Genomic DNA, 27334 nt, shown 5'->3' with positions numbered 1-27334 from the left:
GTTTGTTTTGTTTTTCAAGACAGAGCTTCTCTGCGTAGCCCTGGCTGTCCTGGAACTTGCTGTGTAGAACAGGCCTGCCTCAAACTCACAGAGATCTGTCTGCCTCTGCCCCCCTAGTGCTGGGATTAAAGGTGTGTGCCACCACACCTGGCTTCCGTCTCAGGAGTCCCTCAGGGTCTCAGCTGTAGTGGGATGCAACCAAGTTACCAACCCGACCTGCAGTCCTCTTAGGGACCAAGAAGGAGAGGCTCCACCTCAGAGTCCATGCTGGCGGTGGCCAGGCTGACGCTCCTGATCCTCTCTCCTGGACTCTGCCATCAATCATCCTGTAGAGAGGATAAGCCAGAGCACCCGAGGCAAGGAGCCATCGTATTCTGTAAGCTAGTCTTCAAGGTGACATTGTGTTATTGTCTGCAGTCTCCTTTGCTGGAAAACACCCCGTTATGCAGGCCCACAGTTAAGAAGAAGGACTTTTATACAAGAATATTAATTCCAGGTTGGGGCAGGGATTTGGGGGTTGTCTTTGTTAAGGTTTCTATTGCTGTGAAGAGACACCAGGAACACAGCAACTCTTCTAAAGGAAAACATTTAGTTGGGGCCAACTTACAGTTCTGAGATGTTGTCTAGTGTCATCATGGCAGGAGGCATGGTGTCATGCAGGCTGACATGTGCTGGAGAGGTAGCCGAGGGTTCTACATCCATATAGGCAGCAGGAAGAGACTGAGCCGCTGGGCCTGGCCTGAGCTTCTGAGACCTCGAAGCCCACAACCTGGTGGCACACCTACTCCAATAAGACTCCACTCCCCTAGGGGCCTTACAGAGCCCATTTTATTCAAACCGTCACCCGACATCTGCCTAACCAATGTATCCACAACGATCGTGGCCACCGCCTAAAAGAGAGCACTGGATTTCTACAAAGTTCCATCAGTAACAAAGCCGCATCTCATTTCTCTCTCTCTCTGCAGGCAGAGGTTGGGGGCTGCCGTAGCTGCTTCTTAAGCTGATCTGTTCTCGGGATCAATAAGAACTCTCAGTCCCCGGGTTCCCAATCCATCATCTCTTGACAGTGCTAAATTTACTAATTCACCCCAAAGAAATAATGTGGTCTTAAATCCAATCAAGTTGCTCTGTGATTCACTCCATTAATCCCACTGATATATTTACTTGTCGCTAATGATGTTACAAATTTCCAAGTAGAAAATAAAATCAGATGCAGCCTTATTTATTTATTCTTGCCAAGCTCTAGACCTCTCCAGGAAGGGAGAGGCTCCTGTCTTCCAGCAGCCTGGCCCTTTGAAATCCACTCCTAGCAAGCAAGGACGGACTGGCAAGGGACACGCCATATGAAAAGTCAGCTGCCAGCACGTACAGACAGAAAAGCTAGCTCCCACGGGTGTACCAAAGGCAGCGTTGCCCAGAGGCTGGAGGGGAATGCTGCGGTGAGGAAGCTGCCTTGAAAAGATGACGTGTACGGTGATTTTATACTGGGCATATCAGTAGTGACCCATCAAACCAAGGCCTTAGGCGTGGCCAAAATGTCTGAGCCAGAAGGAACTGTGGGCAGCATTCTTTTTCAGATCTTTCATTCTATTAGCAAGGAAACCAAATCCCAGATTGGGAAGGGGAGGAACCCGACCAGCAGAGTGCAGCAGGGAGCATTTAGCCTGTGCACCTCGGATTTCGAAGGCAGACCCCAGTATTCTTGCCATCTCTTCTTGCTCTCATAAGCCCTGTGGAAAGTAAAGCAGCCTCCTCCGCACGTCTAGGCTGGTGAGCATTGATGCCTCCCACGTATACCTCAGGTGGACACTTTTTCTTACTGTCTGGGCTTCTTACTAGTAGCATGCTTCCTGAGCACAGGGTGACAGGGAACTGTTGCTAAAAGGGGGTGTCAGTGAGTCACAGCTTCTAGAAGGTACCTGAAGGTCGGTATTTATTATCACCACTAGAGGGCAGAAGAGCGCCACTAATTCTGTTAGGGAGTCTGCCAGGAAAATCTCCTTTCCAAGCAATTTTTATTGTTTCTGCTCTTGTGGCAGAACCTCCTCGTGTTTGGGTTCATTTGGCTATATCTTGAGCCAGGAATTCTCCGTTCTTTAGGGGGCCCTCTATCTTGTCCTCGCTTCCTCAAATAGCTCTTCTTTTCTTTAGGGCTGCCTGCCATACAGAAACGTTACATTCTACGTGAATGTCTGTATGCGTAGCCGCACGTGCATCTCTGAAGTCTGGGGCTGGGGAGCAGGCAGGGAAGGCAATCTCTGGCCTGGGGTTTGTGTGGAGGTGGCAAAGACAGCCACAGAAGGCCTGTGCTTTGAGACAGATGGAGGGAAAGTGTCCTTTCCCCTGACCTGTGAGCAGGGGCTGAGGAGGTAACATTACAAAGAGAAAGGAGGCCTGACTGAAAGCTGGGAGTCAGTACAGCTGCAGGTATAGGGGAGCAGGTTGCTTGTAGGAATGAGCCAGCAGCCTGGAAGAGGATCCCCTAGAGAGGCGGGGAGCAGGCAGCTTACCCAGAGGCTCATCTGGTCTGGCTCAGGCGCAGTACACAGCGGCCACTGCCTTTCATCTCCGTTTGATCCTGTGTGGCTCTGTTGGTCCCTCATAAGGTGAACAGATTCCTCCTGTGAGAGCTGGGGGAAGAAACAATGAGACTTCCAGAATTCCCTTTTCAGAACATCTTGGTAAAGGTAAAATTTGAGTGAGAAGGGAACCTGGAAGAAAGGACTTGGTTTCAGGGTGTATCCCCTAAGCATTGAATCAGCCAGTGTGGGGTTATGAGAGGGGGATTAGGAACAGCAGCCGCCATGATTAAAGAGTTATTAAAGGTGCACACGGGCTGACTTTCTGGGAGCTTGGGACCTTGTAGAGGAGTGTGACTTCTGTTTGATAAAGCATTGTGTTTTGTCTGAAGAGTCCAGAGCCCGGTGAATCCAGACCACATTCCCATGAGCTCTGTGATCCTAGGGCAGCCCTTCCTCTTCTTGAGCCTGCGTGGGTCAGGCAGGAGAACACATAGAGTGCCCAGACACTGGCTGGCGTGTGGGAAGTGTGCCATCAAAGTTAGAGCCAGTGGGGTGTCTGGGAGCCTGCTAGCGTCTTCAGTTACTGAAGGATCCAGCACACCCTCAGCCCTGACTCAGCCTAACAGCCCGCCCCCCCTGAAACCTGAACTTAACCAGAAGGCTTCCCCCACCCGTGGACAGAAACCTTCCCCTCGTTGTTGGAACCTCACCAGCACCCCTATGGACACTTGTGGGAAGGCACACAGGCGCGGGCCTGTATGTTGGTAGGTACGAGATGCTGTAGCCTGTGTACTTGTGGGAAAAGGTCACCGGCCAGGCTTCCTGTTCTGCCTTTTGAGAGCACTGGCACTGCAGCCAGCTTGCTTCAGCCTGGACTGATTATCTGGACGGCTGGGATCTGGACTGTTGCAAACACTCCCCACCTTCACTTTCTAATTAGGTTTGTCACTTAATGACGCTCTTGGAATTCCCAAGTCCCATAGCAAAACTCTGATAATGGAGTTTAAGCAAATAAGGTACATGAACTTAAAAATGCCCGGAGAGCCGTTATGGCCCTCAGTACGGCCCAGGAGAAAGAAGCGACTGTCCCCGATTTTCTTTGAGGCACTCTCCTCATAGTCTCATGGGTAGGCCTGGCCTGTTAATCAGCTGCATGCTGGTTTCTTCCTGTTCCTCCTGATTTTCTTCTTCTTCTTCTTCTTCTTCTTTTTTTTTTTTTTTTTTTACCTTGGAAATGGGGACAAAGTCTTCATAGGACCCTTGTAGTCACTTGTTCTCTGTAGAGGTGACAAACAGCTGTTAGAAACACACACACACACACACACACACAAGATAAGTGGCAGTAAGTGCCTTCTCTGTCTACCCTGCTTCCTCTAGCACAGCCCAGCTCAGGCAGTCCCCTCACAACCCCTACTCTAGTCTGACCCACAGCTGCCACCATTCCTGTGTCTTATGTCACTGGTGTATTTCTGTATCTGAGTCGATGAGACAGATCGGTGCTTTTCAGTTTTGTTCTGGACATCTTGTAAACAGCCACTTTCAAACAGGCTAGAAACAAGCTTTACAGGTCAATACGGGAACTAGAAGTGGGTAGGAAAACGGATAGATTCTCAAGCTTTACCCCTGTTCCAGCCTGCAACAGTACTTGTGCTATCCTAAGCCTCCCTGAAGACTGCTGTCAGGGCAGAGAAGGGTGTCTGTTTCCCAAGCCATTTGTGCTCAGGGTAGGCCATGTCCTGCTGCAGTAACAAACATACCCCCCAGTCTGTGGCTTAGGATGGTAGACGTTTATTCCTTGTTTCTGTCACATATCCAGAGCAGATCAGTGGGAACACTGTGTTCGCTGTAGCTTGGGAGAAAGAGACTTGGGGACCACACACCAGCCATGTGCAATCACACTCAGAGGTGACGTGCGTTCCCCTGCTCGCATTTCCTCCTGTAAAATTCTAGTATGTGGACACACTTCACAAAGCAGGGGACATACACTATGTGTCCAGAAGAAGAGCCTGTCTGCACGCAGGCTTGAATGGCATCTGCTGTTCAGGTCCTTGCTGGCACACACAGAGACCTCTATCTCAGTATCGGTTGTTCTAGAACGGTGTCTCCTGAGCATTGCCATGCAAGGGAGATTTTCTTTTCACTGTTAAGTAGTCAAAATTCCTCATGATGATATTGAGGACTCTGAAGGATAACTCAGTTGCTAAAACGCTGGCCGCACAAGATACGTGGTCAACCCCCAGGACCACATAGAAAGACCAGGCACAGTTGGGCATGCTTGTGACCCCAGCACTAGAAAAGTAGGAACAAGAAAATCCCTGGGGCTTGCTAACTAGCCAGCATAGCCAAATTGGTGAGCTGCAGGCCAGTCAGAGCTGACTCATCAAACAGAGTAGCTAGCCCCAGAGCCGTAATGCCCAGGATTGACCTCCGGCCTCTCCAGGCACATTTACGCACCGATTACAACAGGCACCTTCAAGCCCACGGGCATTTATTTACGCCACACTGTTGTTTGGTGTGGACACTGGTGGGGGTGGTTCTGAGACAGGTTCAAGTGTGAGCTGGCTTCCCTGAGTAAGAAACTCACTCACGAAGCCTTCTCCCATGAACATGCTGAAGCTGAGCAGTGTCTCGGCAGTGCTGTTTCTCTCCTGCCACAATGCCCTGTGTAAGTAAAATTCCCGGGGGTGGGGGGGGACTGTAGGTCCCAAGAGAGCCACCTGTGGTTTTGTGAACCCTGCCCTCCACATACCTTCACATGAGCCTCTTCTGGCCTGACCCAAATGGCAGGGATGCTATGGTTTTCACCCGGGTGACACGTTCCTTGCTGTCCTTTAGTTCTTGGTCAGACAGTCAGCTTTGTACACGCATGCCCACAGGAGAGATGGTGATACAGACAGCTCACGTAGCCAATGCCAGCCCATCTCCCCGGGACGCTTTCTCTCACATTCAAGAGAATCACTGGTTTTCTGTGACTTTCTACACAGCACTAATTTTGTTTCCCTCCAACAACTGCTAGGATTTCTCTGTCTTTGCCCACATCTGGAGCCTGTAGGCAGTGGTGGCTCCCTTTCTCTTTGTTTTCACCCACTGCTTGGCAGCAGGTGAAGAAGCGCAGACAGTGACTAGTGAAAACAGCCCTATTCAACCACCGCAGGCAATTGTACTTCCTTTTCTCCTTCCTCATTTGCATGAAGATGCTTCCAGAATCATCTCGGGTTTCCTGTGCCCTGGCATACTGTTTTAAAAATAAAACCCATACGTGGAAATGCCCATTCATACACTTAGAAAAAAGGAGAGGGGGAAAATAATAAGAGCCGCCATATCCAAGGCGTCCGCATATGCCAAGGGACTCTTGCTTGTTACCTTTCATCCTTACAGCCACTCCAGGGTAGCATTCCTATTTCACAAATGATGAAAAGCTTTGGGGGAGGGTTGCTGAGGCCAGTGAGCTGCAGAGCTGGGATTCAATGTCCTCCCCAGCTGCCCTCTACAGCTCTCTCCTCTCCTGTGCATAGCTACACAAGAGCAAATGGTTCATCTTAGCACAGTGAGGGCCACTGAGCATCAATCAGGGTATTGAGGGTAGAGGTTATCAGTATTCCAAAGCCAATTTGCACATTACCAGAACAATTGGTAGCCATGGGTTCGTTGCGTAGAATACATAAATCTGATGTTCACCCAGGTCCTCCAGGGAACACAAAGGGGTTTAAAACAACTAAAAAAAAAATCTAAAAAGTAGACCCGAGTGTTGGAGCCTCTATATAAAGAGCCTTGTGTTCTAGGCCACACTCATATGAACTTGGGCAAAGAACATAGGCTCTGTAATCAAAAAGTGGAGAGATTAAAATTCCTATTTTATAGGTTTGTAGGAAGAATTTACTGAAACAACAAGGTCCATGTTGTATGTAAATCCCAGTGCAGAGGAAACCCAGGGAAAGTAACGGCTGGTATTGTCATTAAGAGTCTTTGGGGGGCGGGCCACTTTATAAATGGAGAAATGCTCATCTGGTGTCTGCAGTCATCACTCTTCCCCAAGCTGCCCATCCATCTGGTCCCAGCCAGCAGCCCTATTGTTCTTGCCTCACATACTATTGTCCCCAAGAATCTCAGGGAGCACAGCTTATCATCAAAGAGACATTTCTAAGTAGCCACCCTGGACATGCCACTTTGCAGGGCAGCTGTAAAGGGGAACGCAAGAACCAAGGAGAGGAGTAAGCTGCAGTTCCATTCTCTTCCCATGACTTCAGTTGGCAAATCAAAGAAACGCTAGTACCAAGCAGCCCAGATCTGTGCAGCCAAACTGCAGGGATACACTTGGTGCCTTTGAGTGCTGAGGTTGTGCCAGAGCCTTCTCTTTGAGGGCTGGGGCCAAGCCAAGGGCCACCCTCAAGACTTGAATCAGCTGAGCCGGTGGAAGCTTGGGGACAGAGGACCCCACCATAAATGCCAGACTGATGTCCGCCAAGTATGCAAACACATATCTGGTGTGGTTTTTCTGACCCTTCCAAATGACTCTACAAGCCAGGTACTGTCATCATCATGAGGGTTTTTAGATTAGTAGACTGAAGCATAGAATTCAGAAAGTCTCAAAGCGGGCAGGATTTTAATGCAGGTGTCCTGAACCGTCCGTTTTCCTGAACTGCATCCTGAACCTTCCCTTTTTGGCCATGAACTTGATTTAATTCGTGTTGTGAGTGATGGAGTGAGTTTTCCGACCAACTGTTTCCGGTGGGAAACCATGTACCTGGTGACAGTCTACCCTTGACTAGTGGATATTTGCTTGTGTTTTTGTGCACTCAGCTTGGCAATGCAGAGAAATGAGTCAATTCCAGCCTTGGCTGTCTGGTTCCTCGCCGTTTTTGTTTAGACAGATTATAAGCACAGAACAGACAAGAAAATTAAAGGGGAATCATGTTTGGTCCCCAGTGATGGAAGAAACAGGACTACCAACGTGGAACAGATAGTTTCCGAGCTCACAGTCCCACCCCGTCAACTTCTACACCCCTTGAACAATGTGCACTGGACCTCTCTTCAGCACAGCCCTCACAGCCCACTTATCCACTAAGCTGTGCCCTTTCTGTTGGCAGGTAACCTGGACATCACTCCTGATGACCCGCGCTGGATCGGAGCCTGGTGGGCCGGCTTTCTGCTCTGCGGTGCCTTGCTCTTCTTCTCGTCCCTCTTGATGTTTGGGTTCCCACAATCCCTGCCCCCACACTCAGATCCCGGCATGGAGAGTGAGCAGGCTATGCTTCCGGAAAGAGAATACGAGAGGCCCAAGCCCAGCAATGGGGTCCTGAGACACCCCCTGGAGCCAGACAGCAGTGCCTCCTGTTTCCAGCAGCTAAAAGGTAAGGGGCCAGAGCTTGACGGTCAGAACCACAGGGATATTGTGATGGGATGAGGGAAAGGGTGGCCACTGGAGGACTTGAGAGTTTTACCTAAGTGGCCTACACAAACCTTGTGCTTAACTTATGACCAGACATAGTCAATGAATGCAAAACGAAGGTAGCCACCATTTATTGAGCAAATCCTGGCAGCTAACAGAAAAGTCTCACTTTGGGAAACATCAAAGCCCTATGCCTTTTAAAAAAAAAAAATAAAGACAAATGCAGCTTTTCTGACAAAATGGGAAGGTGCAAATAGTAATGTCAATTGAGAGAGATCTTTTCTGGGTTGTCTCCACTCTCAGCATGGTCCCTTACAGACATAGAAAATGACAGTGATATTAAATACAGCCCAGCAGACTCGGGCTGCTCCATGACCCCTTCCCCCCCCCCCCACTCACACCAAGGGAGCTACTTGTGGTGTCCCCTAACTTGCTTGGACCTGCCAGAGTACCTGATGGAGTTTAGACAGGAGATATTGGCCCACAGGTACTCACAGGTACCTGGGCATGAGCCAGGCTGGCATTCCTCCTCTTAGAGAAGTTGGGATGGAAGGAAGGTAGATGAACAGTCACCTCTTCTAATCCAGCCTCTATCAGCGACATGGACTGCATTCCAAGGCACCATCAGCATTTCCCTGAGGTCAAATCAAAGGCAAGGTGAGCACCGCTAGGATGAGGTGCACCTGTGGCCGATGATGCTCACAGGCCTTGACTAACCCCATGCTCCTTCATCGTTTCCCTCCACACCGGCTGCAAGCTTGCTCCATTCTCCCCGCCATGTTTCAACAAGGCTAAGACTGTGACACAGTTCTTCTATGACAGCATTATCCTGAGGAAAAAAAGCTTTGCCTGCAGAGACACTTAATCAAACCTGGGAGCCCATGAGGAGCAGAATGAACCAGTGCTATTTCTGAAAAGACACTAATTTAATAACCCAATGTCATGTCTGGTCCAATGTTCTCTGTCTGTATCTACAAGTGCTGCGAGCCAACTGATGGCCTTAAAACTCCTCTTTTTTAAGAGGAGTGCACTAGTAGATGACAGGTCCAGCTAGTGTATGTCCTTGGAGGCTGCCTTAGCTGGAACCATCCCCTCCAATTGTGTAAATTACGTATACTTTTGGAACTGGCAGATTCCAGAAGTCCCTAGCCAGCTGGACAGCGATGCCTGCTGTTATCTTCAGAGCACAGCTGACTGTAAATTCAGGCCCCAGACCCACAATAATCTATCAAGGTGGCATCAGAGTGGGTCTGGCAAGAGAGTACCCTGATCCCAGTACTGGCGACCTTTCCAGATCGTTCTTTGTCCAGGTGATGGTTCTGTCTCTCACAAACCATAATCATAAGCCCTCCTTTTCATCTCGGGGTATGCAAAGATGAAAAAGTAAGCAACCGGGCCGTCAGTGACCTCATCAGCAAGGCAGCAAAGACAGGCAGTGGTACAGGCAGTGATAGATCTGTGGAGGGCCAGGGTGGGTAAAAGGCTGAGCTCAGTTGGATCTTGAGCTGGGGGCTGTCACAACTTGAGAGTGCATTCCCAGGTTTGCTTCATCTTCTCCACTTAAGGAGTCCCTCCCTGCTAGGGTCTGTGGACATGGCAATGATTCAGTGGCTTGTGTCCTGGAACTTACCTTTCACTAGAGGAGGCGTGCAACATGAGAGGTCAAACCCAAGTGAAGATGAGCACTGAGTACGTAGTTGAGCTGGGATGAGAGGTATGCCTTCGGTTCCATGGGTTCAGAACTCACTAGGTCAGAAGTGGTCAAGCATGGTATCTGTGTGGACACACTACCATGAGTAGTGGTTTTTCATTTACAGTGAGCAGTTTCTACTTAGTTGCCCTACGAATGGACTAGGCCAGCTCTTCCAGCAGGGCAGGAAAGCTGCGTCTCCAGAAGACTTCTGCAAGAGAGACTCCAGTACCATGAGCTATTATGCTAACAAACAACCATCCAGGTGCTGGCCACAGAGAAGGACCCATTGTATTACATCCTTTATCTTCCTCTGTGAGCTGGATGTTTCTGCCGTAGGAACACGTCCACCAAAACACACCCGTCAGTGATGCTGGTGTCCCACACTAACTCTTCATCTAATTCATACACACACACACACACACACACACACACACACACACACACACACACAATAATCTCGGAAGCCCTGGTGGTCTTCAAGCATGTGAGTACAAATAGGTGGAACACTTATTTGTCAAATATAATCAGAGGAATGCATGCCTCTCAAAATCTCAATGGCCATTTCTCACGCATCCCTTTGGAGCTTTCAAAGGTTTTTCTTCTTGTAGAGTCTACCCGGGCAATGCTCCGAACATCTGTCTACAGCAGTCTTTCAACCCTACCATGCAGCATTCCCAGGTTTCTTAGGGAGAGAGCGATAGAGCAGCCTGTCTGTATGGGACATCCTGCACTGTACCTCAGCTTAGCAACATCTCTGTTGTACCATTTTGGTTGTCCATTTAGCTCCACTTGGCTTTCAAATGGGAGATCTAGTTTCATCTTTACAGCAATTCCCTCAGGTTGGTGTTGCTATTTATCACTGTATACAGAGTAGAAGGCTATGCTTTGGTTATGTGGGGGTCTGGGGATGTGGTTCAATTTTCAAGAAACATCCTCTCCCACAAAATAATAATAATAATAATAATAATAATAATAATAATAATAATGAATAGGCTTTGAAGATCTGTTGCCAACAAAGCTAGCCATCGGCTGAGTTTGTAACTCTCTGCTGAAGATGAGAGACAGAAAGCATAGAATCTGGTTTCTGAATACCTTGGAAGTCCCCAGCTTGTAGCAGCTGTCACACAAGCATTTTGATAAAACAGATGGCAGACAAACAAATACTTGGGTTTATGAAGCTGCGGTGTCACCCCCCAGGTGGGAGGCTGCCAAACCCAGGCACGATTTGAGATCTCAACATGCCACCAGATCTCTTTGCTTCTAAGCCTTGGCCCTGAGATGCTTCTGCCATGATGATCCCACACTTGAGGTCGCCACACTGTCCCCTTCATCCTAGTGCCTAGTACTCTTCTTCTTCCCCTTTCATGCCAACAAGTTATATACTGGCCCCTGGCGTGACCCTCTTGCACCCAGTAGCTGTCCAGTGTATGTAGAATTTATGAAAGGCTACCTAAAGGAAAGAATGGCTCATTGGGACTGAAATAAATAATCCAGGGTCAAAAAGGTGGCTCTTTGGGTGAAGGTGCTTGATTCCAAGCCTGACTACATGAGCTGATCCCCAGAACTCACAGGGTAGACAAAAAGATCTTTGATCTTCACATACATGCTATGGCATCCTTGCTTATGCATACGTACATACATACACACACACATACACACACATACATGCACACACTACCACCACCAAAAAACAGAAGCAATAACAAAAATGTTTGCTCTCATCCATTATCCCATGGGAATCTCTCTAGCACTATGAGCCATTGGTCCTATGTTACAGATATGGAAATCAAACTTAGAGATGGAAAGGGAAGACATTTGAACCAATGTAGAAAATCAATGCCTGTCTCCTTAAGCTTGACGTGACTCTGCCTCTTTGGCTGAATAGACTCTCCTGAAAAACAAGTGGCAGCACCAGGTGCTAAGGGACCTTTCCACGGAGTGTACTGAAACTCTTCTGCAGTAGCACAGATGTCCCCTGAAACCATGCATCTTCAAAGGGGTTGCAGCTGGAACAGAGGAAGCGCCTGCTCCCTGCCAGCACTGGTGGGTCCTGACTTGCTGAGACTGGGGTAACTGCCTGTGTCAAGGCTCAGAATCCTCAGGGCAAGTCCTGACTTTTCGCTCTGAGAGGGGCAGTGAGAAGCTGAGCACTCTTGTCTCAGCCCTTCACCCCGACAGACAAGTGGCCTCTCAGTGTCCTTGAAAGGACTGCTGAGCCTTGTGCACTTGCTCTGGTGGAGCCTCACTGGGAGAAGAACACAGCTCTGCCTTGATACCTCACCCTGTCCCGGCAGAGCCCAGCACTGTGGTCATTTGGCCCTCTGCACTAAACCTCGGCTGCTGCATCCTGTCCCTGGACTCTCCCAGCTGCCATCCGCCAGGGTCCCTTTCTAACCTAAACCCGTCATTAGCAGCTTGATGGCATTTAGAATCATCACTGAAACAACGAGTGTGTCAAAGCTGCCACAAAAAGAAAGACCCACCCTGAATACAGGTAGTTCCATCCCAGGAGTCAGCCCCACACTTAATAAAAATATTTATCCTTCCTGCTTCTACACTATGGGAACAATATAACCAACCAGCTACCCAGCATGTCTGCCGTGGCACTTTCCCCACCGTGGCAAACGGTTCCCTCAGACTGCGGGCCAGAATAAGCCCTTCTTTCAAGTCACTTCAGTCATGTGTTTTGTCACAGCAACTAGAAAAGTAACTGATAATAGCATCTGATCCTGTTGCCACCTGCTGCTTAAAGAGATGGTGGCAAAGCCCACTGTGTCTTCTCTGAGGAGGTCTTTTCACACCTACCTTGTTCTGCATGCCAGTCCTCCACTCTCCAACCACCCCATTGTACCCTACCTGCTTCCTGCTTCCCATGTCCTTCTCTGGAATTCATATCCTGTCGTACACATCAGCATCCTTTCTTTTCTAAAGTACAGCTTCCTGACTTCCTCACAGGACCCCTTCTCTGGCATGGCCTCATTTTACTTTTTTTACCTGATGATGATGATGATAATGATGATGATGATATCATACATTACATCCCAATAACAGTTTCCCCTTCCTCCTTTCCTCCCAATAATCCCGCCAGCTTTTGCTCCCCCCAGATCCACTGCTCCTCTATTCCCCTTCAAAACAGAGCAGGCCTCTGAGGAATATTAATCAAGCATGTCTTATCAAGTTACAGTAAGACTAGGCACAAACCCTCATATCAAGTCTGGATGTGGCGATGCAGTAGAAGGAAAAGGGTCCCAAGAAGCAGGTAAAAGAGTCAAAGACAATCCCCACTCCCACCACCAGGAGTCCCACAAGAACACCAGGCAACATAACCATAATGTACTTGCAAAGGGCCTAGCTCATACCCATGCAGCATTCATGATTGTTGCTTCAGTCTCTGTGAGCCCCTATGAGCCTTGCTCAGTGGATTCTGTGGGCCCTGTCCTCCTTTTATCCTAGACCCCTCTGATACCTATAATCCCTCCTCTCCCACTTCTGCAGGGTTCCCCTGGCTCTGCCTAATGTTTGGCTCTGGGTATCTGTATGTGCTCCCATCAATCCCTGGATGAAGCCTCTCTGATGATTAGGCTAGGCTCCAATCTATGATATAGCTAAAAAGCATTAGGAAACACTTGTTTTGTTTGCTGTTGTTATTTGCCAGTTGTGTTTGGTTCTATCCTAGGTCTCTGGGATATCCAGCCTCTGGTTCCTGGCCCTTCATGCAATGACAGGTGTGGGCTCTCTCTCATAGCATAGGCCTCAAGTTGAACCTGTCATTGGTTGGCCATTCCCACAAGTTCTGCACCTCCATTACCCCAGTACATCTTGCAGGCAGGGCAGATTGTAGGATGAATGTTAGGTGGTTGGTTTGGAGTCCCAGTCCCACTGCTGGGAGCCTTGCCTGGTTATAGAAGATGGCCTATTCTGGTTCCTTATCTATCCCCCATTACTAGGAGTCTTCACTAGGGTCACTCTTGCAGGGTCCAAAGAGTTTCCACTGCATTAGGTTTTTACATCACTCAACAAATGTCACCTGATTTTAGTCATCTCTCCCATTACTTGTTTGATCATTTTACTTGTTAGTGGGTGACAGGTCCCTTCCTTTGTGCCTCCATGAAGGTAGAGACACTTCCATTTTTGTTGGTACCTAGTACTACACTCTTCGGTGTGGTAAGGGGAGAAGTGAAGGTGTCACGGAAGGAGCATCACCAAGCCCAGTGCAGCTTTGGTTTCCTGAAGCATCCTGACCATCTCCGCTCCAACCCACCCAGGCTCTGCCTTTCACATAGCCCACCTGTGAACATGTGGCAAGAGCCACACATGTCTGTGTGCAGCCACAGGCCCACAAATGACCCATGTGTGTCAGAAAGGGTCTGCAGGACCCCACTTCAGCCCAGGCTTCCGTTCATTTTCAGCTCAGCAGTTGGTTTCTGCTACATCTATCTTATTGAGGAGCCTGCACCACTCACTCAGCTGTGTTTGTAAGGAGCCTGGTGGTCTGAGCAGGCTCATTCTACCTGCTGAACACTGCTTATTATATGATTTGTCTCCAGAGCTGACCTCTCTCCTCCTGTAGATATGCTGTGAAATTCCACATTCTTGCCTCCATGGTTTAAGAAGCATTCCACCTTCCCAAATGTCTTGAGCCAGGCTGTGCCCACACGCTGCTATGTCACAGGAGTATGGTGACGGTTCCCCGGGGACCAGGCTTATCAATGGGTTCATAATGTCTTTATTATTGAGGGCCTGCTGGCGACCAGCATTTGGGCACATGTTCCTTAGTGTGCTACTCTCCTCTGGCTGTTTCAGCAAAACCACTGAGACATGAGAGGGCACCCACCATGATGCCAGGCATGGTTGGCGTATCAGAATGTCTGTTGAATGAATAAGCAAAGGAGATAACTAGAAGATAGCATTTCCCAGAGGAGGATCATTAAAACAGATCAACCATATCAGGATGGATTAACCAAACAAGTGAAAGCCTGTCTATGACCACCTCAGATTTTGTCTCTACCCTCCAGGTGCTAGGATGACAAGCATCTGGTTTTAGGTTGACTGTTGCTATGATGAAACACTGTGAGCAAAAGCAAGATGAGGAGGACAGAGTTTGCTTGGCTTATACTTCCGTATCGCTGCTCATCAACTGAAGGAAGGCAAGACAGAAACTCAGAGCAGGAACCTGGAGGCAGGAGCTGATGCCAAGGCCATGAAGGGGTGCTGCTTACTGGCCTGTTCCCCATGGCTTGCTCAGCCTGCTTTGTTACAGAATCCAGGACCACTAGACAAGGAGTGGTACCATCCACAATGGGATGGGCCATCCTCCATCAATCACTAATTAGGGAAGAGGACCTCAACTGAGAAAATGCCTCTCTAACTAGCTTGTGTCAAGCTGACATTAGACCAGCCAGCACACAGGTATCACCACACCGGGCTTTTTTATATGGATGCTGGAGATTGAACTTGAGTCCACATGGCTTGCATAGCAAGCACTTTGCCAGCTGAGCCATCTTTCCCCATCTGAGTGTCATGCTTTATGTCAGCACATTAACAGCTCTAAGAAGGCCAGCTCCAAGGAAAGTCTGGATGACTTCACTTTAATCCATAGTTCTCTTAAATGTATGACTGAGACTAAGCTACTTCTATGATCATTGGCAAAAACCGCCAGAGTGCAGGGTACAAGATGGAGATGACCACAGAAAGTTCAGAAGGATGCACTAAGGGCCATAGAGCATGCGTGCTTGAAGACTCAGCATTGAAGGCCTACCTGGAGGATGTGAGGAGAGGACAATAGCATTGTCCTGGGTGCACAGGCAGAGGCAGAATGCACAGGCAGATGTGCTCAGGTGTGGCTGGGGGAGGAGCATCGAGTTTGTGGTATGTGATTTAGAAAAGGTTGCGGTAGAAGCCAGGTGGGGACAGTCTCTTGTGTAGCAGTGTCTGGTATCTGAAACGGCTCAGAAGTCCTGGTTGCATTATGAATGGATCATCAAAGCCTTGGCACTGACCTTCAAACAAAAGTGCCTGGACTTTTATAAGCCCTTGTTTTCCCCGCCAGCATCTTGCGTCCACACCACCTGTAAGGTGTCTTGAAATACCGCTTTGCATGGGCCCTACAGGAAGTTCTGTTCCTAGAGTGGGAGGAGGAGGAGAGGTTCAGGCGTGGCTATGTCTGGAAGTCCCAGAAGCCATTCTGAGTAAATTGCTAACTGAAAATGAATGCCAGAGACAAGGAGGACCCTTGCTGGGTCTCCAGGAAGGGCTGACAGGTCGGAGCTGTGCCCCTGACTCCCCATAGTTGGATTTGAGTAAAGTGAGGTGCTGAGGGAACTGTCACAAATAAGCAGGGGCTGGATGGACCCCAACCTGTGACCTGAGTACTACAAAGGAGGGCCTGCTACAAGCAAACACAGTAGAAAGTAGCTGAGGGGCTGGGCTCTGAGGAGGGCTGTGCACCAGCTTGCTCTACCAGAACGTTACTGCTTGCCTTTGGAGACCTTCCAGGAATGAATTCTCACATTGCTGGAGTTTTCACTTCCAGAAGAAGTAGGGCCAGCAAGCCCTGTGTGGCACCAGGGCAGAGTACATTTTCTCAGAGGAAGCTTTTAGACACAGGTGTGAAGTGAGGGTGCCTGTTTGCTTGCAAGGCTCGTAATTGCCTAAGTTGTTTTCTCCCTGCTGTCTTTGCCTTAGAAAGATACAGGGCATGTACCTGAAAAGGCAGCTGCTGCTTCCAGGTCTCCTTTCTCCCGTCTGCTCTGTCATCCCTGGGTAGGCCTGGGCCATCCATGGAGAAAGGGAAAACACTGGTTAATACCCATGTGGAGCTACAGCCTCATGCTCACAGTTACTGCTTTTAACGGACTTGTGACTGACCCCACCACTCCTTTTCTCTTAGGCCCTCCTGGGGGTCCGGAAAGAATCAATGGCATCAGTTCTCAGCTGTGACTGCCCAGGCCAGTGCACAGCAGCTCACCCTATGGGTTCTTTTTAAGTGTTTGTTTTGGGCTGATGGTTTTTTGTTTGCTCACCCAGGCCACAACTTTCTCCTTACAGAGAAAGAAAAGCTTGCCAATGTCCCTGTTCCCTTCTATGGACAGGATACCTGAGAGCTACTTCCTGCAAGCGTGCAAGGAGAAAGGTCAAGGTCAAAGACTAGTGAACAGGTTCAGCTGTACTGATGAGTCCACAATAGGCCCATGGCTGCAGCCAGACACTGCCTAGTCTGAGGCCAGTATATGATAAGTGCTTCTTTCCAGAAGATTCCTGGACTGTACTGGGTTCCTCCTGTACCTGGATTTTCTTCCATTCTCGACCAAGGGAATGGTCTCCATAACTACAGAATTGTCAGTGGGAGTGAGAAGAGACAATGTTCTGGATTTCTGGCCCCAGAGCCAAGACCTTATTTACCTGGACTAAGTTAATTGTCACACCTCCACCACAGACGGGAGCCTGTAGAATTTCACTGCTAGTTTGGTCATAAATTTACGTTTGTCTCCCAAAAGCCTGCAGCAGTTCTCCTCCAAGCCTTTGTGATTCATTCACTCATTTAGTTATTGGATTCCTTAACCTTCCTTGCCCCCACCCCTGGATTTTCTAAGCAGATTCTCCTTTGGGAAATGGTGCCCTTGTCTATTGAGTCCTGCTCTTAGGTAGCTCTTCACCTGGCAAATAAGGAGGCTAGGCCCTGTTGCCAGTAATGGCCACTCTGGTTTGGGCACATGGAAAATCTGCTGGGAGACCGCTACGTTTCAAATGCTCTGTCTTTCCCAGGATGTGCCCTTAACCTCAGAATCACTCTTGTACCTCCGTCTTAATATTTTTCCATTTTCTCCTTCTTCCTTCCATCCTGTTATGATGATTTCTGATGATCTGCCTGGCTCTCTCCATTCCTCTGTTCTCTCAGGCCCTCCCTGTTGTATAACGCTTCATGACCACTCAGCTTTTAGAAAAACAATTGTCTTTTTCTTGGTGCAAATCCCCATATCAGCCTGGAGGTTCAGAATTTGTGTTCTAGAGTTCAGTCTTAAGTGAATTCAGATCTACACTCCTTCACCCCTCAGCTCGGCATTCCTATGCAAGGTGGAGTTAAAAGGCTCCTGGTACCTGTGTCTGAAGTAGCGTTGCCAAACCTCCCTGCCACCATGATGGATGCAAAGCCCTCAGCACAGTGTCCTGTCTAGCGGTGGAAGCCTGACAAGGTTGGCTGTTGTGGTTATAATTGCTGCATACTCTGGCCTCATCTTCCTTTCCTGACAGTAGGAGCAGTGCTGTGGCAACAAGCCTTAATGAAAGAAAAGCAAGTCAAAGCCAATTTCAGTAGACAGTCAAAAGTATAATCCTCAGAGTGTTAGCTAGTGGGGTCTCCACGGAGCCCCAGGATAACCGATGTTGGGGCTCCTCCAAGTCGTGGAAGAGTACTGAGTTAGCATACTTGACTCCTAACCTGACCCGTCGATTGGCTCTGTGGAGGAGGTAACTCTATTTGGGAAGCCTTACTCCAATGATGACTCCCAGGATTCAGCATAACACCTCCATAGCCATGGTAACCCCTGCCCCAGTCTTTTCCCAAAGCAAGCTGGTGACGCCACAACACACTGTACAAACACCAGAGGCTCCTCCCTTGCGCTCACTTCTGCCCATTAGTCGTGGTTCTCATTTAGCTCCTGCCTGGTGAGCATATGCTTCTTGATCTCAGGTATCTTTTCATCTTCACAGATGGTCAGGGATGAGTCACAGACCTACTAAGTCATCTTGAATCCAGAATTTAAACCCGCAGCACCTGCCTCTTTCGAGCATGGCCCCTGATTTGACTTTATACAGCTTTCTTCGGCAAACCATTTTCTATGGTACTGAGCTTCTTCAGCCCTTCAACTCTTTCTCTTACTTACTTCATCCTCCCCTAACCCTCTCTCAGCTCCTTTCTTCAAAAAATCTTGGACTGAGTTCCAGGTCTACACCACACCAGGTCATTTTTGCAAGTGAGATGACATGAATGAGAATGCCCTAAAAGCCCATTCCATTACCAGTTAGCTCCCTCCCTCCCTCTTCCTCTTCTCTCCCTTCCTTCCCTCCCTCTCTTTTTTTCTCTCTCCCTCCCTCTCCACCCCCTCTCTGGGTTGTGTCTGAAGAGATGTGAGCTGTCTGCTACTGCCCCAGTGCCAAGCATTCCTGCCCACCTGCCACCATGCCCTCTGCCATAATGGTCATGGACCCTGAAACCTTAGGCCCCAAATAAACTCTGTCTTCGATTAGTTGTGTTGGTCATGGTGTCTTAACACAGGAATAGAAAAAAGTAGCTGGGGCACCCGAGTTCAATGGGAATTTGCATTGCTGTTAATTGTGAGAGGGAAGCTGTACTTCTGACTGGCAGGTCTAGCCTGTCTACTTAATCTTCATAATAAAAATAGTAGGTCACAGATTCCAGGACAGAACAGCACACTTGTCACAAGGGCATGCTGTGGTGGCATTTGCTGTGGCTGGAGTTTCTGCTACGCCTCTCTCATTGTAGGACCGTTCTCTCCCTTGGTTTTCTCATCTGCAAATGGAGTATTTCAATGGCTTCAAGATCATGTTTGCTGTGAGGGTTGTGCTGTGAGTCTATTAGTTGATGGTGAACACTTAGGATGCTGTTTGGCACATAGACGATGTTCTGATGACATTAGTCCTCAGGACATCCCCAAATCTGCCCTTTCCCTCCACAGTGAACAGCAATCCTTCATCCCACAGGAATGTCTTTGGAGGGCTCACAGTAGCCAGCCTGCTTTCCACAGAGCCAGCTCCCCTGTGCTGTTTCCAATTTTGTACTATTTACTGGTGACAGCAGTGGGCTCCCAGAGAGAGAGCTGAAAAGGTTTTCCCGGTTGATAGAACTGCATGATTCAAGCCAAACCCCTTCAACCTCCAGTACCAGTACCAAGGCTAAAACTGTAAGGGAGGATTAAATGGCTTAGGGGGATGCAGATGTTCAGTGGCCTGTTATGGCTGTGGTTCACCAGTCTTTGTTTGTCTGGACCACTTCTTCCTTGAAAGACTGGCTTTTATGGGTTTAGCCATCCACTTGGGCACTAGGACAGCCCTACAATCAAGCTAATTAAGGTTTTGTTTCCAAGCTGGGGTGTGGAAGGTGGGCTGAACCTGTAAAAATGGAATCAGCTTTTAATAGCTACAAGTTGTTGTAATAAAATTGTAGATGGGAGGAAAGATGTGGGAGGAAGAGAGTGGAACTCAGGGGAAACTGTCATTGCTGGAAGCCAAATCAGCTTGGCCACAAAGAGAAGAGGGTCATGCAAATAAGGTGTCCTGGGCCTTCCTTCAGTCCAATGAATTTAATGATGTTCACATCTAATTCAAGGAGAAATTAGTCGTTAGGCATTAAGACAAGCAGGAAGACTCCTGTCTTAACAAGGAGCCCTTCCTGCAGAATGGAATGAACTCCAGAGTAATTAAAAACCTCATAGGAGTACAGAAATATCCTATTAACTGAAGCTGCCTTCATGGAACCAATGCCCTTGCTACCCCCAAACAGATCGTGAGGATTATGATGAAGTTTAAGGCAGTGATGAAATCTAAAGGGATGTGATAATTGACTCAGATCATTGTCAGTGTCATTTTGGAGCCAGATACACTTTGCTGTCAGGGGCTCCTAGTGGTATAACCAGGCAGCATGTGAAGCCTTCCATTCTTCTGGAGTCCCACTCAGCAGAGACTGCACTCCAACTGAGGCAAATAAGCCTACAGAGAAAGCATGGTGGAGAGTCATCTACCTGGATTGACCTAAGCCTGCCGCTTCGCTGCTGAAGGTGCTTCCGGGATCTAGAGGTCATCATTCCAAAAGAGCACAGTGACGAAGTAACAGCTGTGTCTGCTCTTGTGTAGAAGCAGTCAGGACTTTTGTGTTCATACTCACCCACTCCAAGAGATGCTGTGATTGCAGTGTGATCCATACTGCTCTCTCTGCAGTCTGTGGCTATAGTCTTCCAGAACCTTATCCTGGCTGCCCTCATGCTTGGCACACACTGTCTCAAATTTGCCTTGGCTCCTCAACAGTGATCGACCATGATGGAGTCTTAATACCCATGACACCTTTGCCGGTGAAGAACAGATCACCCTCTGTTTATGCCCATTGCGCTCCATGTTTCTGTATTTGTTAAGCCGCATTTTAAACACCGAGGAGTCAACAGTTCTCCGAGTATTTGCACAATACTTTAAAACAATATGGATTTAACAAAGGAAAGTTTCTTAACATTTAAACACAGATTTTAAAAGCAAACACTCCCAGGCATTTATTTGAAATGATACTTCTAAAAAGTCAGATTGCCATAAATGTTTAAAGGCCTGTAAAGTAGTCACACAGCATGCCCATAAAGACCAGGAAACTCTTTAGCACAGTGTACAGGCACAAAGTCCAAGGACTTGAGGCTGTTTGTTTACTGTCTCTGTGCATACCCTTTGTAAAATTTTGGCTTTTAATTTTGTTGTGCTTTCAGTTAACCCTAATGCTGCCTTTCAAAAGCCTCAGAAACATTTGTAGAAAAGCCAAGGCCACCAACGCTGGTTACTGTCTTTATCCCTTTGGACACGAGATCCAGGACTCAGCCCACAGTAATCCTGAGCTTCTAGTCATCCAGCCCAGTGCTGTAACTAAACCCTTCAATCCTCCTCCTCTCTGGAGAGTTTCCCTTTGGAAACTTGATATCTTTCCCAGAGATGATAAATTTTAAGTTTTGTATGTCTGCCAGTCCCTAGCCTATTGTTCTGTCATTTTGATGCATGGAGCTTGTCTGTTAACGTTATTAAAAACTTATGTGTCTCCTATTATTATTTTATTCTAATTAGATGGGCCATTTGGAGGTTTCATCTCCTAGGAGATGCGGTTGTGGCTGTGTAATTAGCTCTCTTCTGTAGGACAACTGGCTAATTCATCACCTTGGAGTGCAGGGTTAGGCTCTCAGCCTACCTGTTTATGTGGCCACAGACACTTATTGGCCTTTTCTATTACTTAGTCCAACTCCCTATGAGTCTGTGTCTGATCTTTTCCATGTGCACCAAGAGAAACACACCCTATCACTAGTCCTCATTTTTATTAGTAATAGGAGCATAGCAAAATAAAAATATACCCCCCCCCCGCCTTTTTGAGACAGGATCTCCTGTATCTTAGGCTGGCCTCAAACATGTTACGTATCTGAGGACAACCTTGAACTATGATCTTCCTGCTTCTACCTCACAAGGGCCACCATACCTGTTTTGTGCAGCCTTGGAGATCAAACCCAGGGCTATGTGCATGCTGGGCAAGCCACTCTACCAACTGAGCCCCATTCCCAGCAGGCCCCAAGGCTAATCACAGGCACACCGCTTGGACAATGTTTGCAGCAACCTATATTTCACCTCCATCCTTACTATTTATAGAAAAGCATTTATGCTTTACCTAAGACTTATCTTCGGATTACTCGAAATCAGTCTGTCTTAAGCCATGGCACTTAATGAATCAGCTATATTTGGTTAATTATTTTGCAAATACCACTGGCTTCCATCTGTGTAAAGTTCTATATCCACAGACCGAAGCAATTGCTTATTGAAACGTACTCCATGAAACACTGCATCTGTACTGAACAAGTACAAATTGTGTCCTTATCCTAAGCCCCTTAAACAGTGTGCTCTAGCAACTACTTGTACAGCATTTATCTTGTACTTGATGTAATTTGTTTAGAGGCGACTAAGGTCATCTGAGAGAATGGGCGTGAGTTATAGATAAATTGTTTACTATTCTATAGAACAGATTTCAGCATATATAGATTCTGGTGTCCAGCAAAGACAGAAAAATAAGTAAAGGTGTAAGGACTGAGGAGACGGTTCGTGGATAAAAGCACTTGCTATGAACATATAAGGACCTGAGTTTGAATCCCCAGAACCTACATAAAAGCAGGATGAACAGCACAAGTGTTTAATATCATGGAGATGGGAGGCAGAGACAGGAGAATCCCCAGCACTTCTGCAGGCTGGCATCTGTGGCAGGAAGACAATGGGGAGATGACTCTGTCTCAAAGTGAAAGGCAGGACTGATACCCAAGGCTGACCTCTGACCTCCATACACATATCTTAATACACATGAACCTGCACACACACACACACACACACACACACGCACACACGAGTAAAGGTGTCAATGCTGAAGAGACAGACAGGACTGAGATTACAGCATGTGCCAACATACCTGTTTTGTGATCAAACCCAAGGCTGTGTGCATGCTGGGCAAGCCACTCTACCAACTGAGCCCCATTCCCAGCAGGCCCCAAGTCTAATCACAGGCACACCGCTTGGACAATGTTTGCAGCAACCTATATTTCACCTCCATCCTTACTATTTATAGAAAAGACAGGTTATATCACCAAAGCATAGAAAGCTGGTTGAAGACCCTGTGCCAAGAATTCTAATTACTTTCAAAGTACAAAAACAAATCTCGAGTTGTTAAAAAGCACCAATGTAAGAGGACACTTCGGTGGCTCACAAAGCCATACTGTAAGGAAAATAAGAGTGAATTAAACAAGATGGAAGCATCATTCAACAGTCTCAAACTGCTATCAGGCCCTGTGAGATGTAACATGGGACATAAGTTTCAGAGTATGTATGACCAAAGCCAAGTATTATGGATCCTTAAGCATCTGCAGCTGTCTGGGAGCCTCTTCCAGGTTAGGTTGGACAATGAGGAAAGCCCATCTGGGAGGTAGGGAGCATGAGCAAAAAGTTTAGGAGAAGAGCATTACAGTAGATGAAGAAAGTTTAATGTAAGACAATGGATGTAGCCAGGAGAGGAACAGTGTGGGAATGGAGGGAGGGACAGAGCGTCCTGGAACCATCCCAGCACCATGAAGTAAACCGAAAGCCCAAGGACCAGACTATATGCCAGGGACTCCCTGCTGTGGACTTTGAGCAGAGAGAGAGAGAGAGAGGGGAAAACCCAAGCTGATCCCAGTAGTTATTATGTAAGGTGTGAGCCAATCAAGGTTGAATAGCTCAGACCCCCATGGGATGCTCCTGCCCTGCAGGGAAGAGCTGATCAGGGTGCAGAGGACTTCATTTGCTCACGCCTGTTTGTAAGGACGAGAGCCTTTTTAAATTTAATTTTTATTTTATTTTATTTATTACCATTTATTCACTTTGTATCCCTGCTGCAGCCCCCTCCCTCATCTCCTCCCAGTCCCACTCTCCCTCCCTCTTTTCCCCCTGTGTTCCTCCCCCAGTCCACTGATAGGGAAGGTCCTCCTCCCCTTCTATCTGACCCTAGCCTATTAGGTCTCATCAGGACTGACTGCATTGTCTTCTTCTGTGGCCTGGCAAGGCTTTACCCTCCCCCCCTCCAAGGGAAGGTGATCAAAGAGCCAGCCACTGAGTTCATGTCAGAGGCAGCCCCTGTACCCTTTACTAGGGACCCCACTTGGAAAGTAAGCAGCCTATGGGCTTCATCTGAACAGGGGGTCTAGGTCCTCTCCATACATCGTCCTTGGTTGGAGTATGGGTCTCTGTAGAGGCCCCTGGGCCCAGGTTTTTTGGTTCTGTTGCTTTCCTTGTGGAGCTCCTGTCCCCTCCAGGTGTTTCTATCTCTCTCTTCTTCCATAAGGTTTCCAGCACTCTGCCCAAAGTTTGGTTTATTTCTTGTGTCAAGAAAGAAATGGTGTTAAACATATCCTCTCGGTATACATCCAGGTCATAGTTTTAGGCACATTGACATATATTTAAATATTTGGATGTATAAAATCCAAAAACAATTTCATTTTGGAGTGAAGTAAGGGACAACAAAACAACTTGTTCTTGCTTAAGAGATATGTGACTTGAACCCCTGAAGTTGTGGAATGCAAGTCAGGCAGAGTGGCCTGTTTGAGTAGAAGATGGCTTAATTTGTGGGATGTTGGTGTGCTCTTTGAAACCAGTGTTTTGGTTACAAATGATGTACAAGATATAGATTCTGGCCTGGGCCACCAGGTGCTGCCCCTCTGAGTGTTGTTTAAAGGAACAGACGAGAATGCATCAGGGAGGGATTTAAGTCGGTCTAGAAGTAGGCACTCAACATGTATGACCTTGACCTTGCTTTCTGTCCCTCCCACAGTGATCCCCAAGGTCACCAAGCATCTGCTCTCGAACCCTGTGTTCACCTGCATTGTCCTGGCTGCGTGCATGGAGATCGCTGTGGTGGCGGGCTTTGCTGCCTTCCTGGGCAAGTACCTGGAACAGCAATTTAACCTCACCACTTCCTCTGCCAACCAGCTGCTCGGTGAGTGAGTCTGATCGCCCTCCTGTCACAGCTACATACTCAAATGCTCGGAGGTCCAAAAAGAGCACAGGCCTAAGCTAAGCCAATAGCAGCGGTGTACATGTGGCCTTTCCACACAGGGAATTTCAGATCGAGATTTTTTTTTTTTTGCACTTGAGTAATTATTCAAAACATACTATAGGGCCAGTGAGATGGCTCATCAGGGAAAATATTTGTTGATCAAGGCTGATGACCCAAGTTCAATACTCCAGAACCCATGGTTAGAGGAGAGAGTCAACTTTGAAAATTGTCCTCTGACCACATGGGTACCATGGCACACACAGGCAGAATAATAATACTAAAGTAGAAAAACAAAACACATTGTCATAAAGAACAAAAATACACAGTATATGTACAAAACATTGGGAGGGGTCAGGAAGCCTCTTGACTGATACGAATGGAAAGTTTTGAAACACATATGATGGGAGAAAGCAACCAAAGACAATCTTAAAAGATTGGTAGGTTTTTTGTTTTTGTTTTTATCAGACAATGAGAATGATCTTGACAGCATAAAACCCACATTTCACAAGTACAGAGCTTAGAAGATATATCCACATGCCAGAGAGATGGCTCCATAGGTAAAGCATTTGCTGCACACACCTTGTAACTTAACTTGATCCCAAGAGCTCACATGAATGTGAGCCAGCCCCACGCAGTTGTCCTCGGATTTCGCAATATACTGTATCACTCCTGCTCATACACATGTGCAGTAATATGTTTTAAAATAAAGTTAAGAAGCCGGACGTGGTATCGCATGCCTGTAATCCCAGCACTCGGGGAGGCAGGATGGCCTGTTAGTTAAAGGCCAGCCTGGTCCTCAAAATGAGTCCAGGACAGCCAAGGCTACACAGAGTAACCCTGTCTTGAAAAACCAATCACTCAGTCAATCAATCAGTAAAGTTAAGAAGGCATGCCCATGCTGATGCCCTTGCCTATGGCGGGCATAACTAATGGATCACAGAATTTTTCCTAAGGTGAGGTGAGGCTTTATTGTTCTTCTCACCAGGCATCTACTTCTAATCATTTTAAGTTGAGCTTAAAAACAAAACAAACAAACAAAAAACCTAATCTGGTCCCTAAAAAGCAGCATTGCTGAGGCAGAATAAAGAATGTGTTCACAGAGTGTATCTTAGTCTGCTTTTCATATGGAAGGAATTTATTCTGCAGTCTTCATATGACCAACAGGCTGCCTTAGTGAAGTGGATTGTCTCAGAAGTTGACTAGCTATAGCAAAACCAAAGCAGTTGAGGAGGAGGGAAGAGTCGACCATGATGAGTCCTGATTTAAATTTGCTAGGAATAGAATATAATTGATACTGTCCTGCATTCAGTTGAGGACTTAAAAAGGATCTTGGTTAATAGAATAGAATTTTAGAACACTGAAAACAGAATTGGATTTCTAAGCAGTGAAACAGAAGGGTATTGCAGAAGAGATAGGGAACCTGAGTGGACAGCCCTGATAGAGAGCTCAATTGTTCCTCTGAAAGGGCAGAGGACGGCCATGAGTACAGTGTATAGCCAGGTGGCAGAGGGTTCCAACCCCTAGATTTCATCTTCTTTGTCAAGCGGTAATCATATTGTTTGCTGAAAAGAAATAGGAGGGTGGTGTGTTCTTGTCTTACCCTTTAACATCTCCTGGGGTAGAGCTGGAGACATGGCTCTGCAGTTAAGAGCACTTGTTGCTCTTACAGAGGACCTGGGTTTGATGCCTAGCACCCACATGGTGGCACATAGCCATCCATAACTCTAATTCAAAAGGATCTCACACCCTCTTCTGACCTACAGGTACCTGGAATAACCATGGTGCACACATATATATTCAGGCAAAGAATGCATACCTAAAACAGAAAACCCTCCTTGGGTTGTAGAAATAAATAGTCCAATTGGTAAAGTCCCTGCTGCATGAGAATATGGATGTGAGCACCTACTTAAAAGGCTGGCAAGGCAGTGCATCCATATAATCTTAGGTTTGTGGAAAGGGAAGGCAGGCAGATCCCTGGAGTTGACAGCCACCCAGTCTAGACAATGGGTAAACTCCTGAGTTCAGTGAGCTACTTCATCTCAAAAATTAGGGTGGAGGGGTTTGAGAGATGGCTCCATGGTCAAGGTCACTGGCTGTTCTTTCATAGACCCAGGACAAATTACCCACATGGTAGCTCAAAACTGCCAAAATCTCCAGTTTCAAGGGATGCAGTGCTCTCTTCTGGCCTGTGGGCATCAGGCATGCACACGGTACACAAGCATACATGCAGGCAAAAATGTCCATATACATAACAACTTTTTTCAAAAAGTAAGCAAAGTGGAAATCCATAGATAAAGGTACTGACGTCAGCCCCAGCCTCCACATACCCATGTGCACCTGTGCAAGCACACAAACACACATTCACGTATACACACACCACATGTGCACATGTGTGCCCACACACATACACA

At 47.5% G+C, this 27334-nt stretch overlaps 1 protein-coding gene across 5 annotated transcripts in view; it reads left to right on the top strand.

Moving 5' to 3' along the window:
- The window catches only part of Slco3a1 (solute carrier organic anion transporter family member 3A1), a 284954-nt gene that overhangs the window by 208160 nt on the left and 49460 nt on the right, over nucleotides 1–27334 (top strand). For all 5 annotated transcript variants that reach the window (XM_060367352.1, XM_060367354.1, XM_060367353.1 and 2 more), the window contains exons 4-5: nucleotides 7610–7873; nucleotides 24699–24863. In XM_060367352.1, the coding sequence (XP_060223335.1) occupies nucleotides 7610–7873; nucleotides 24699–24863 (429 nt within the window). The remainder of the gene's footprint in view (nucleotides 1–7609; nucleotides 7874–24698; nucleotides 24864–27334) is intronic.

The sequence above is a fragment of the Meriones unguiculatus genome, chromosome 14, assembly GCF_030254825.1.
Source record: "Meriones unguiculatus strain TT.TT164.6M chromosome 14, Bangor_MerUng_6.1, whole genome shotgun sequence".
NCBI lineage: Eukaryota > Metazoa > Chordata > Mammalia > Rodentia > Muridae > Meriones > Meriones unguiculatus.
The sequence above is the reverse complement of the archived record's forward strand: the minus strand, read 5'-3'. Positions and strand labels throughout refer to the sequence as shown.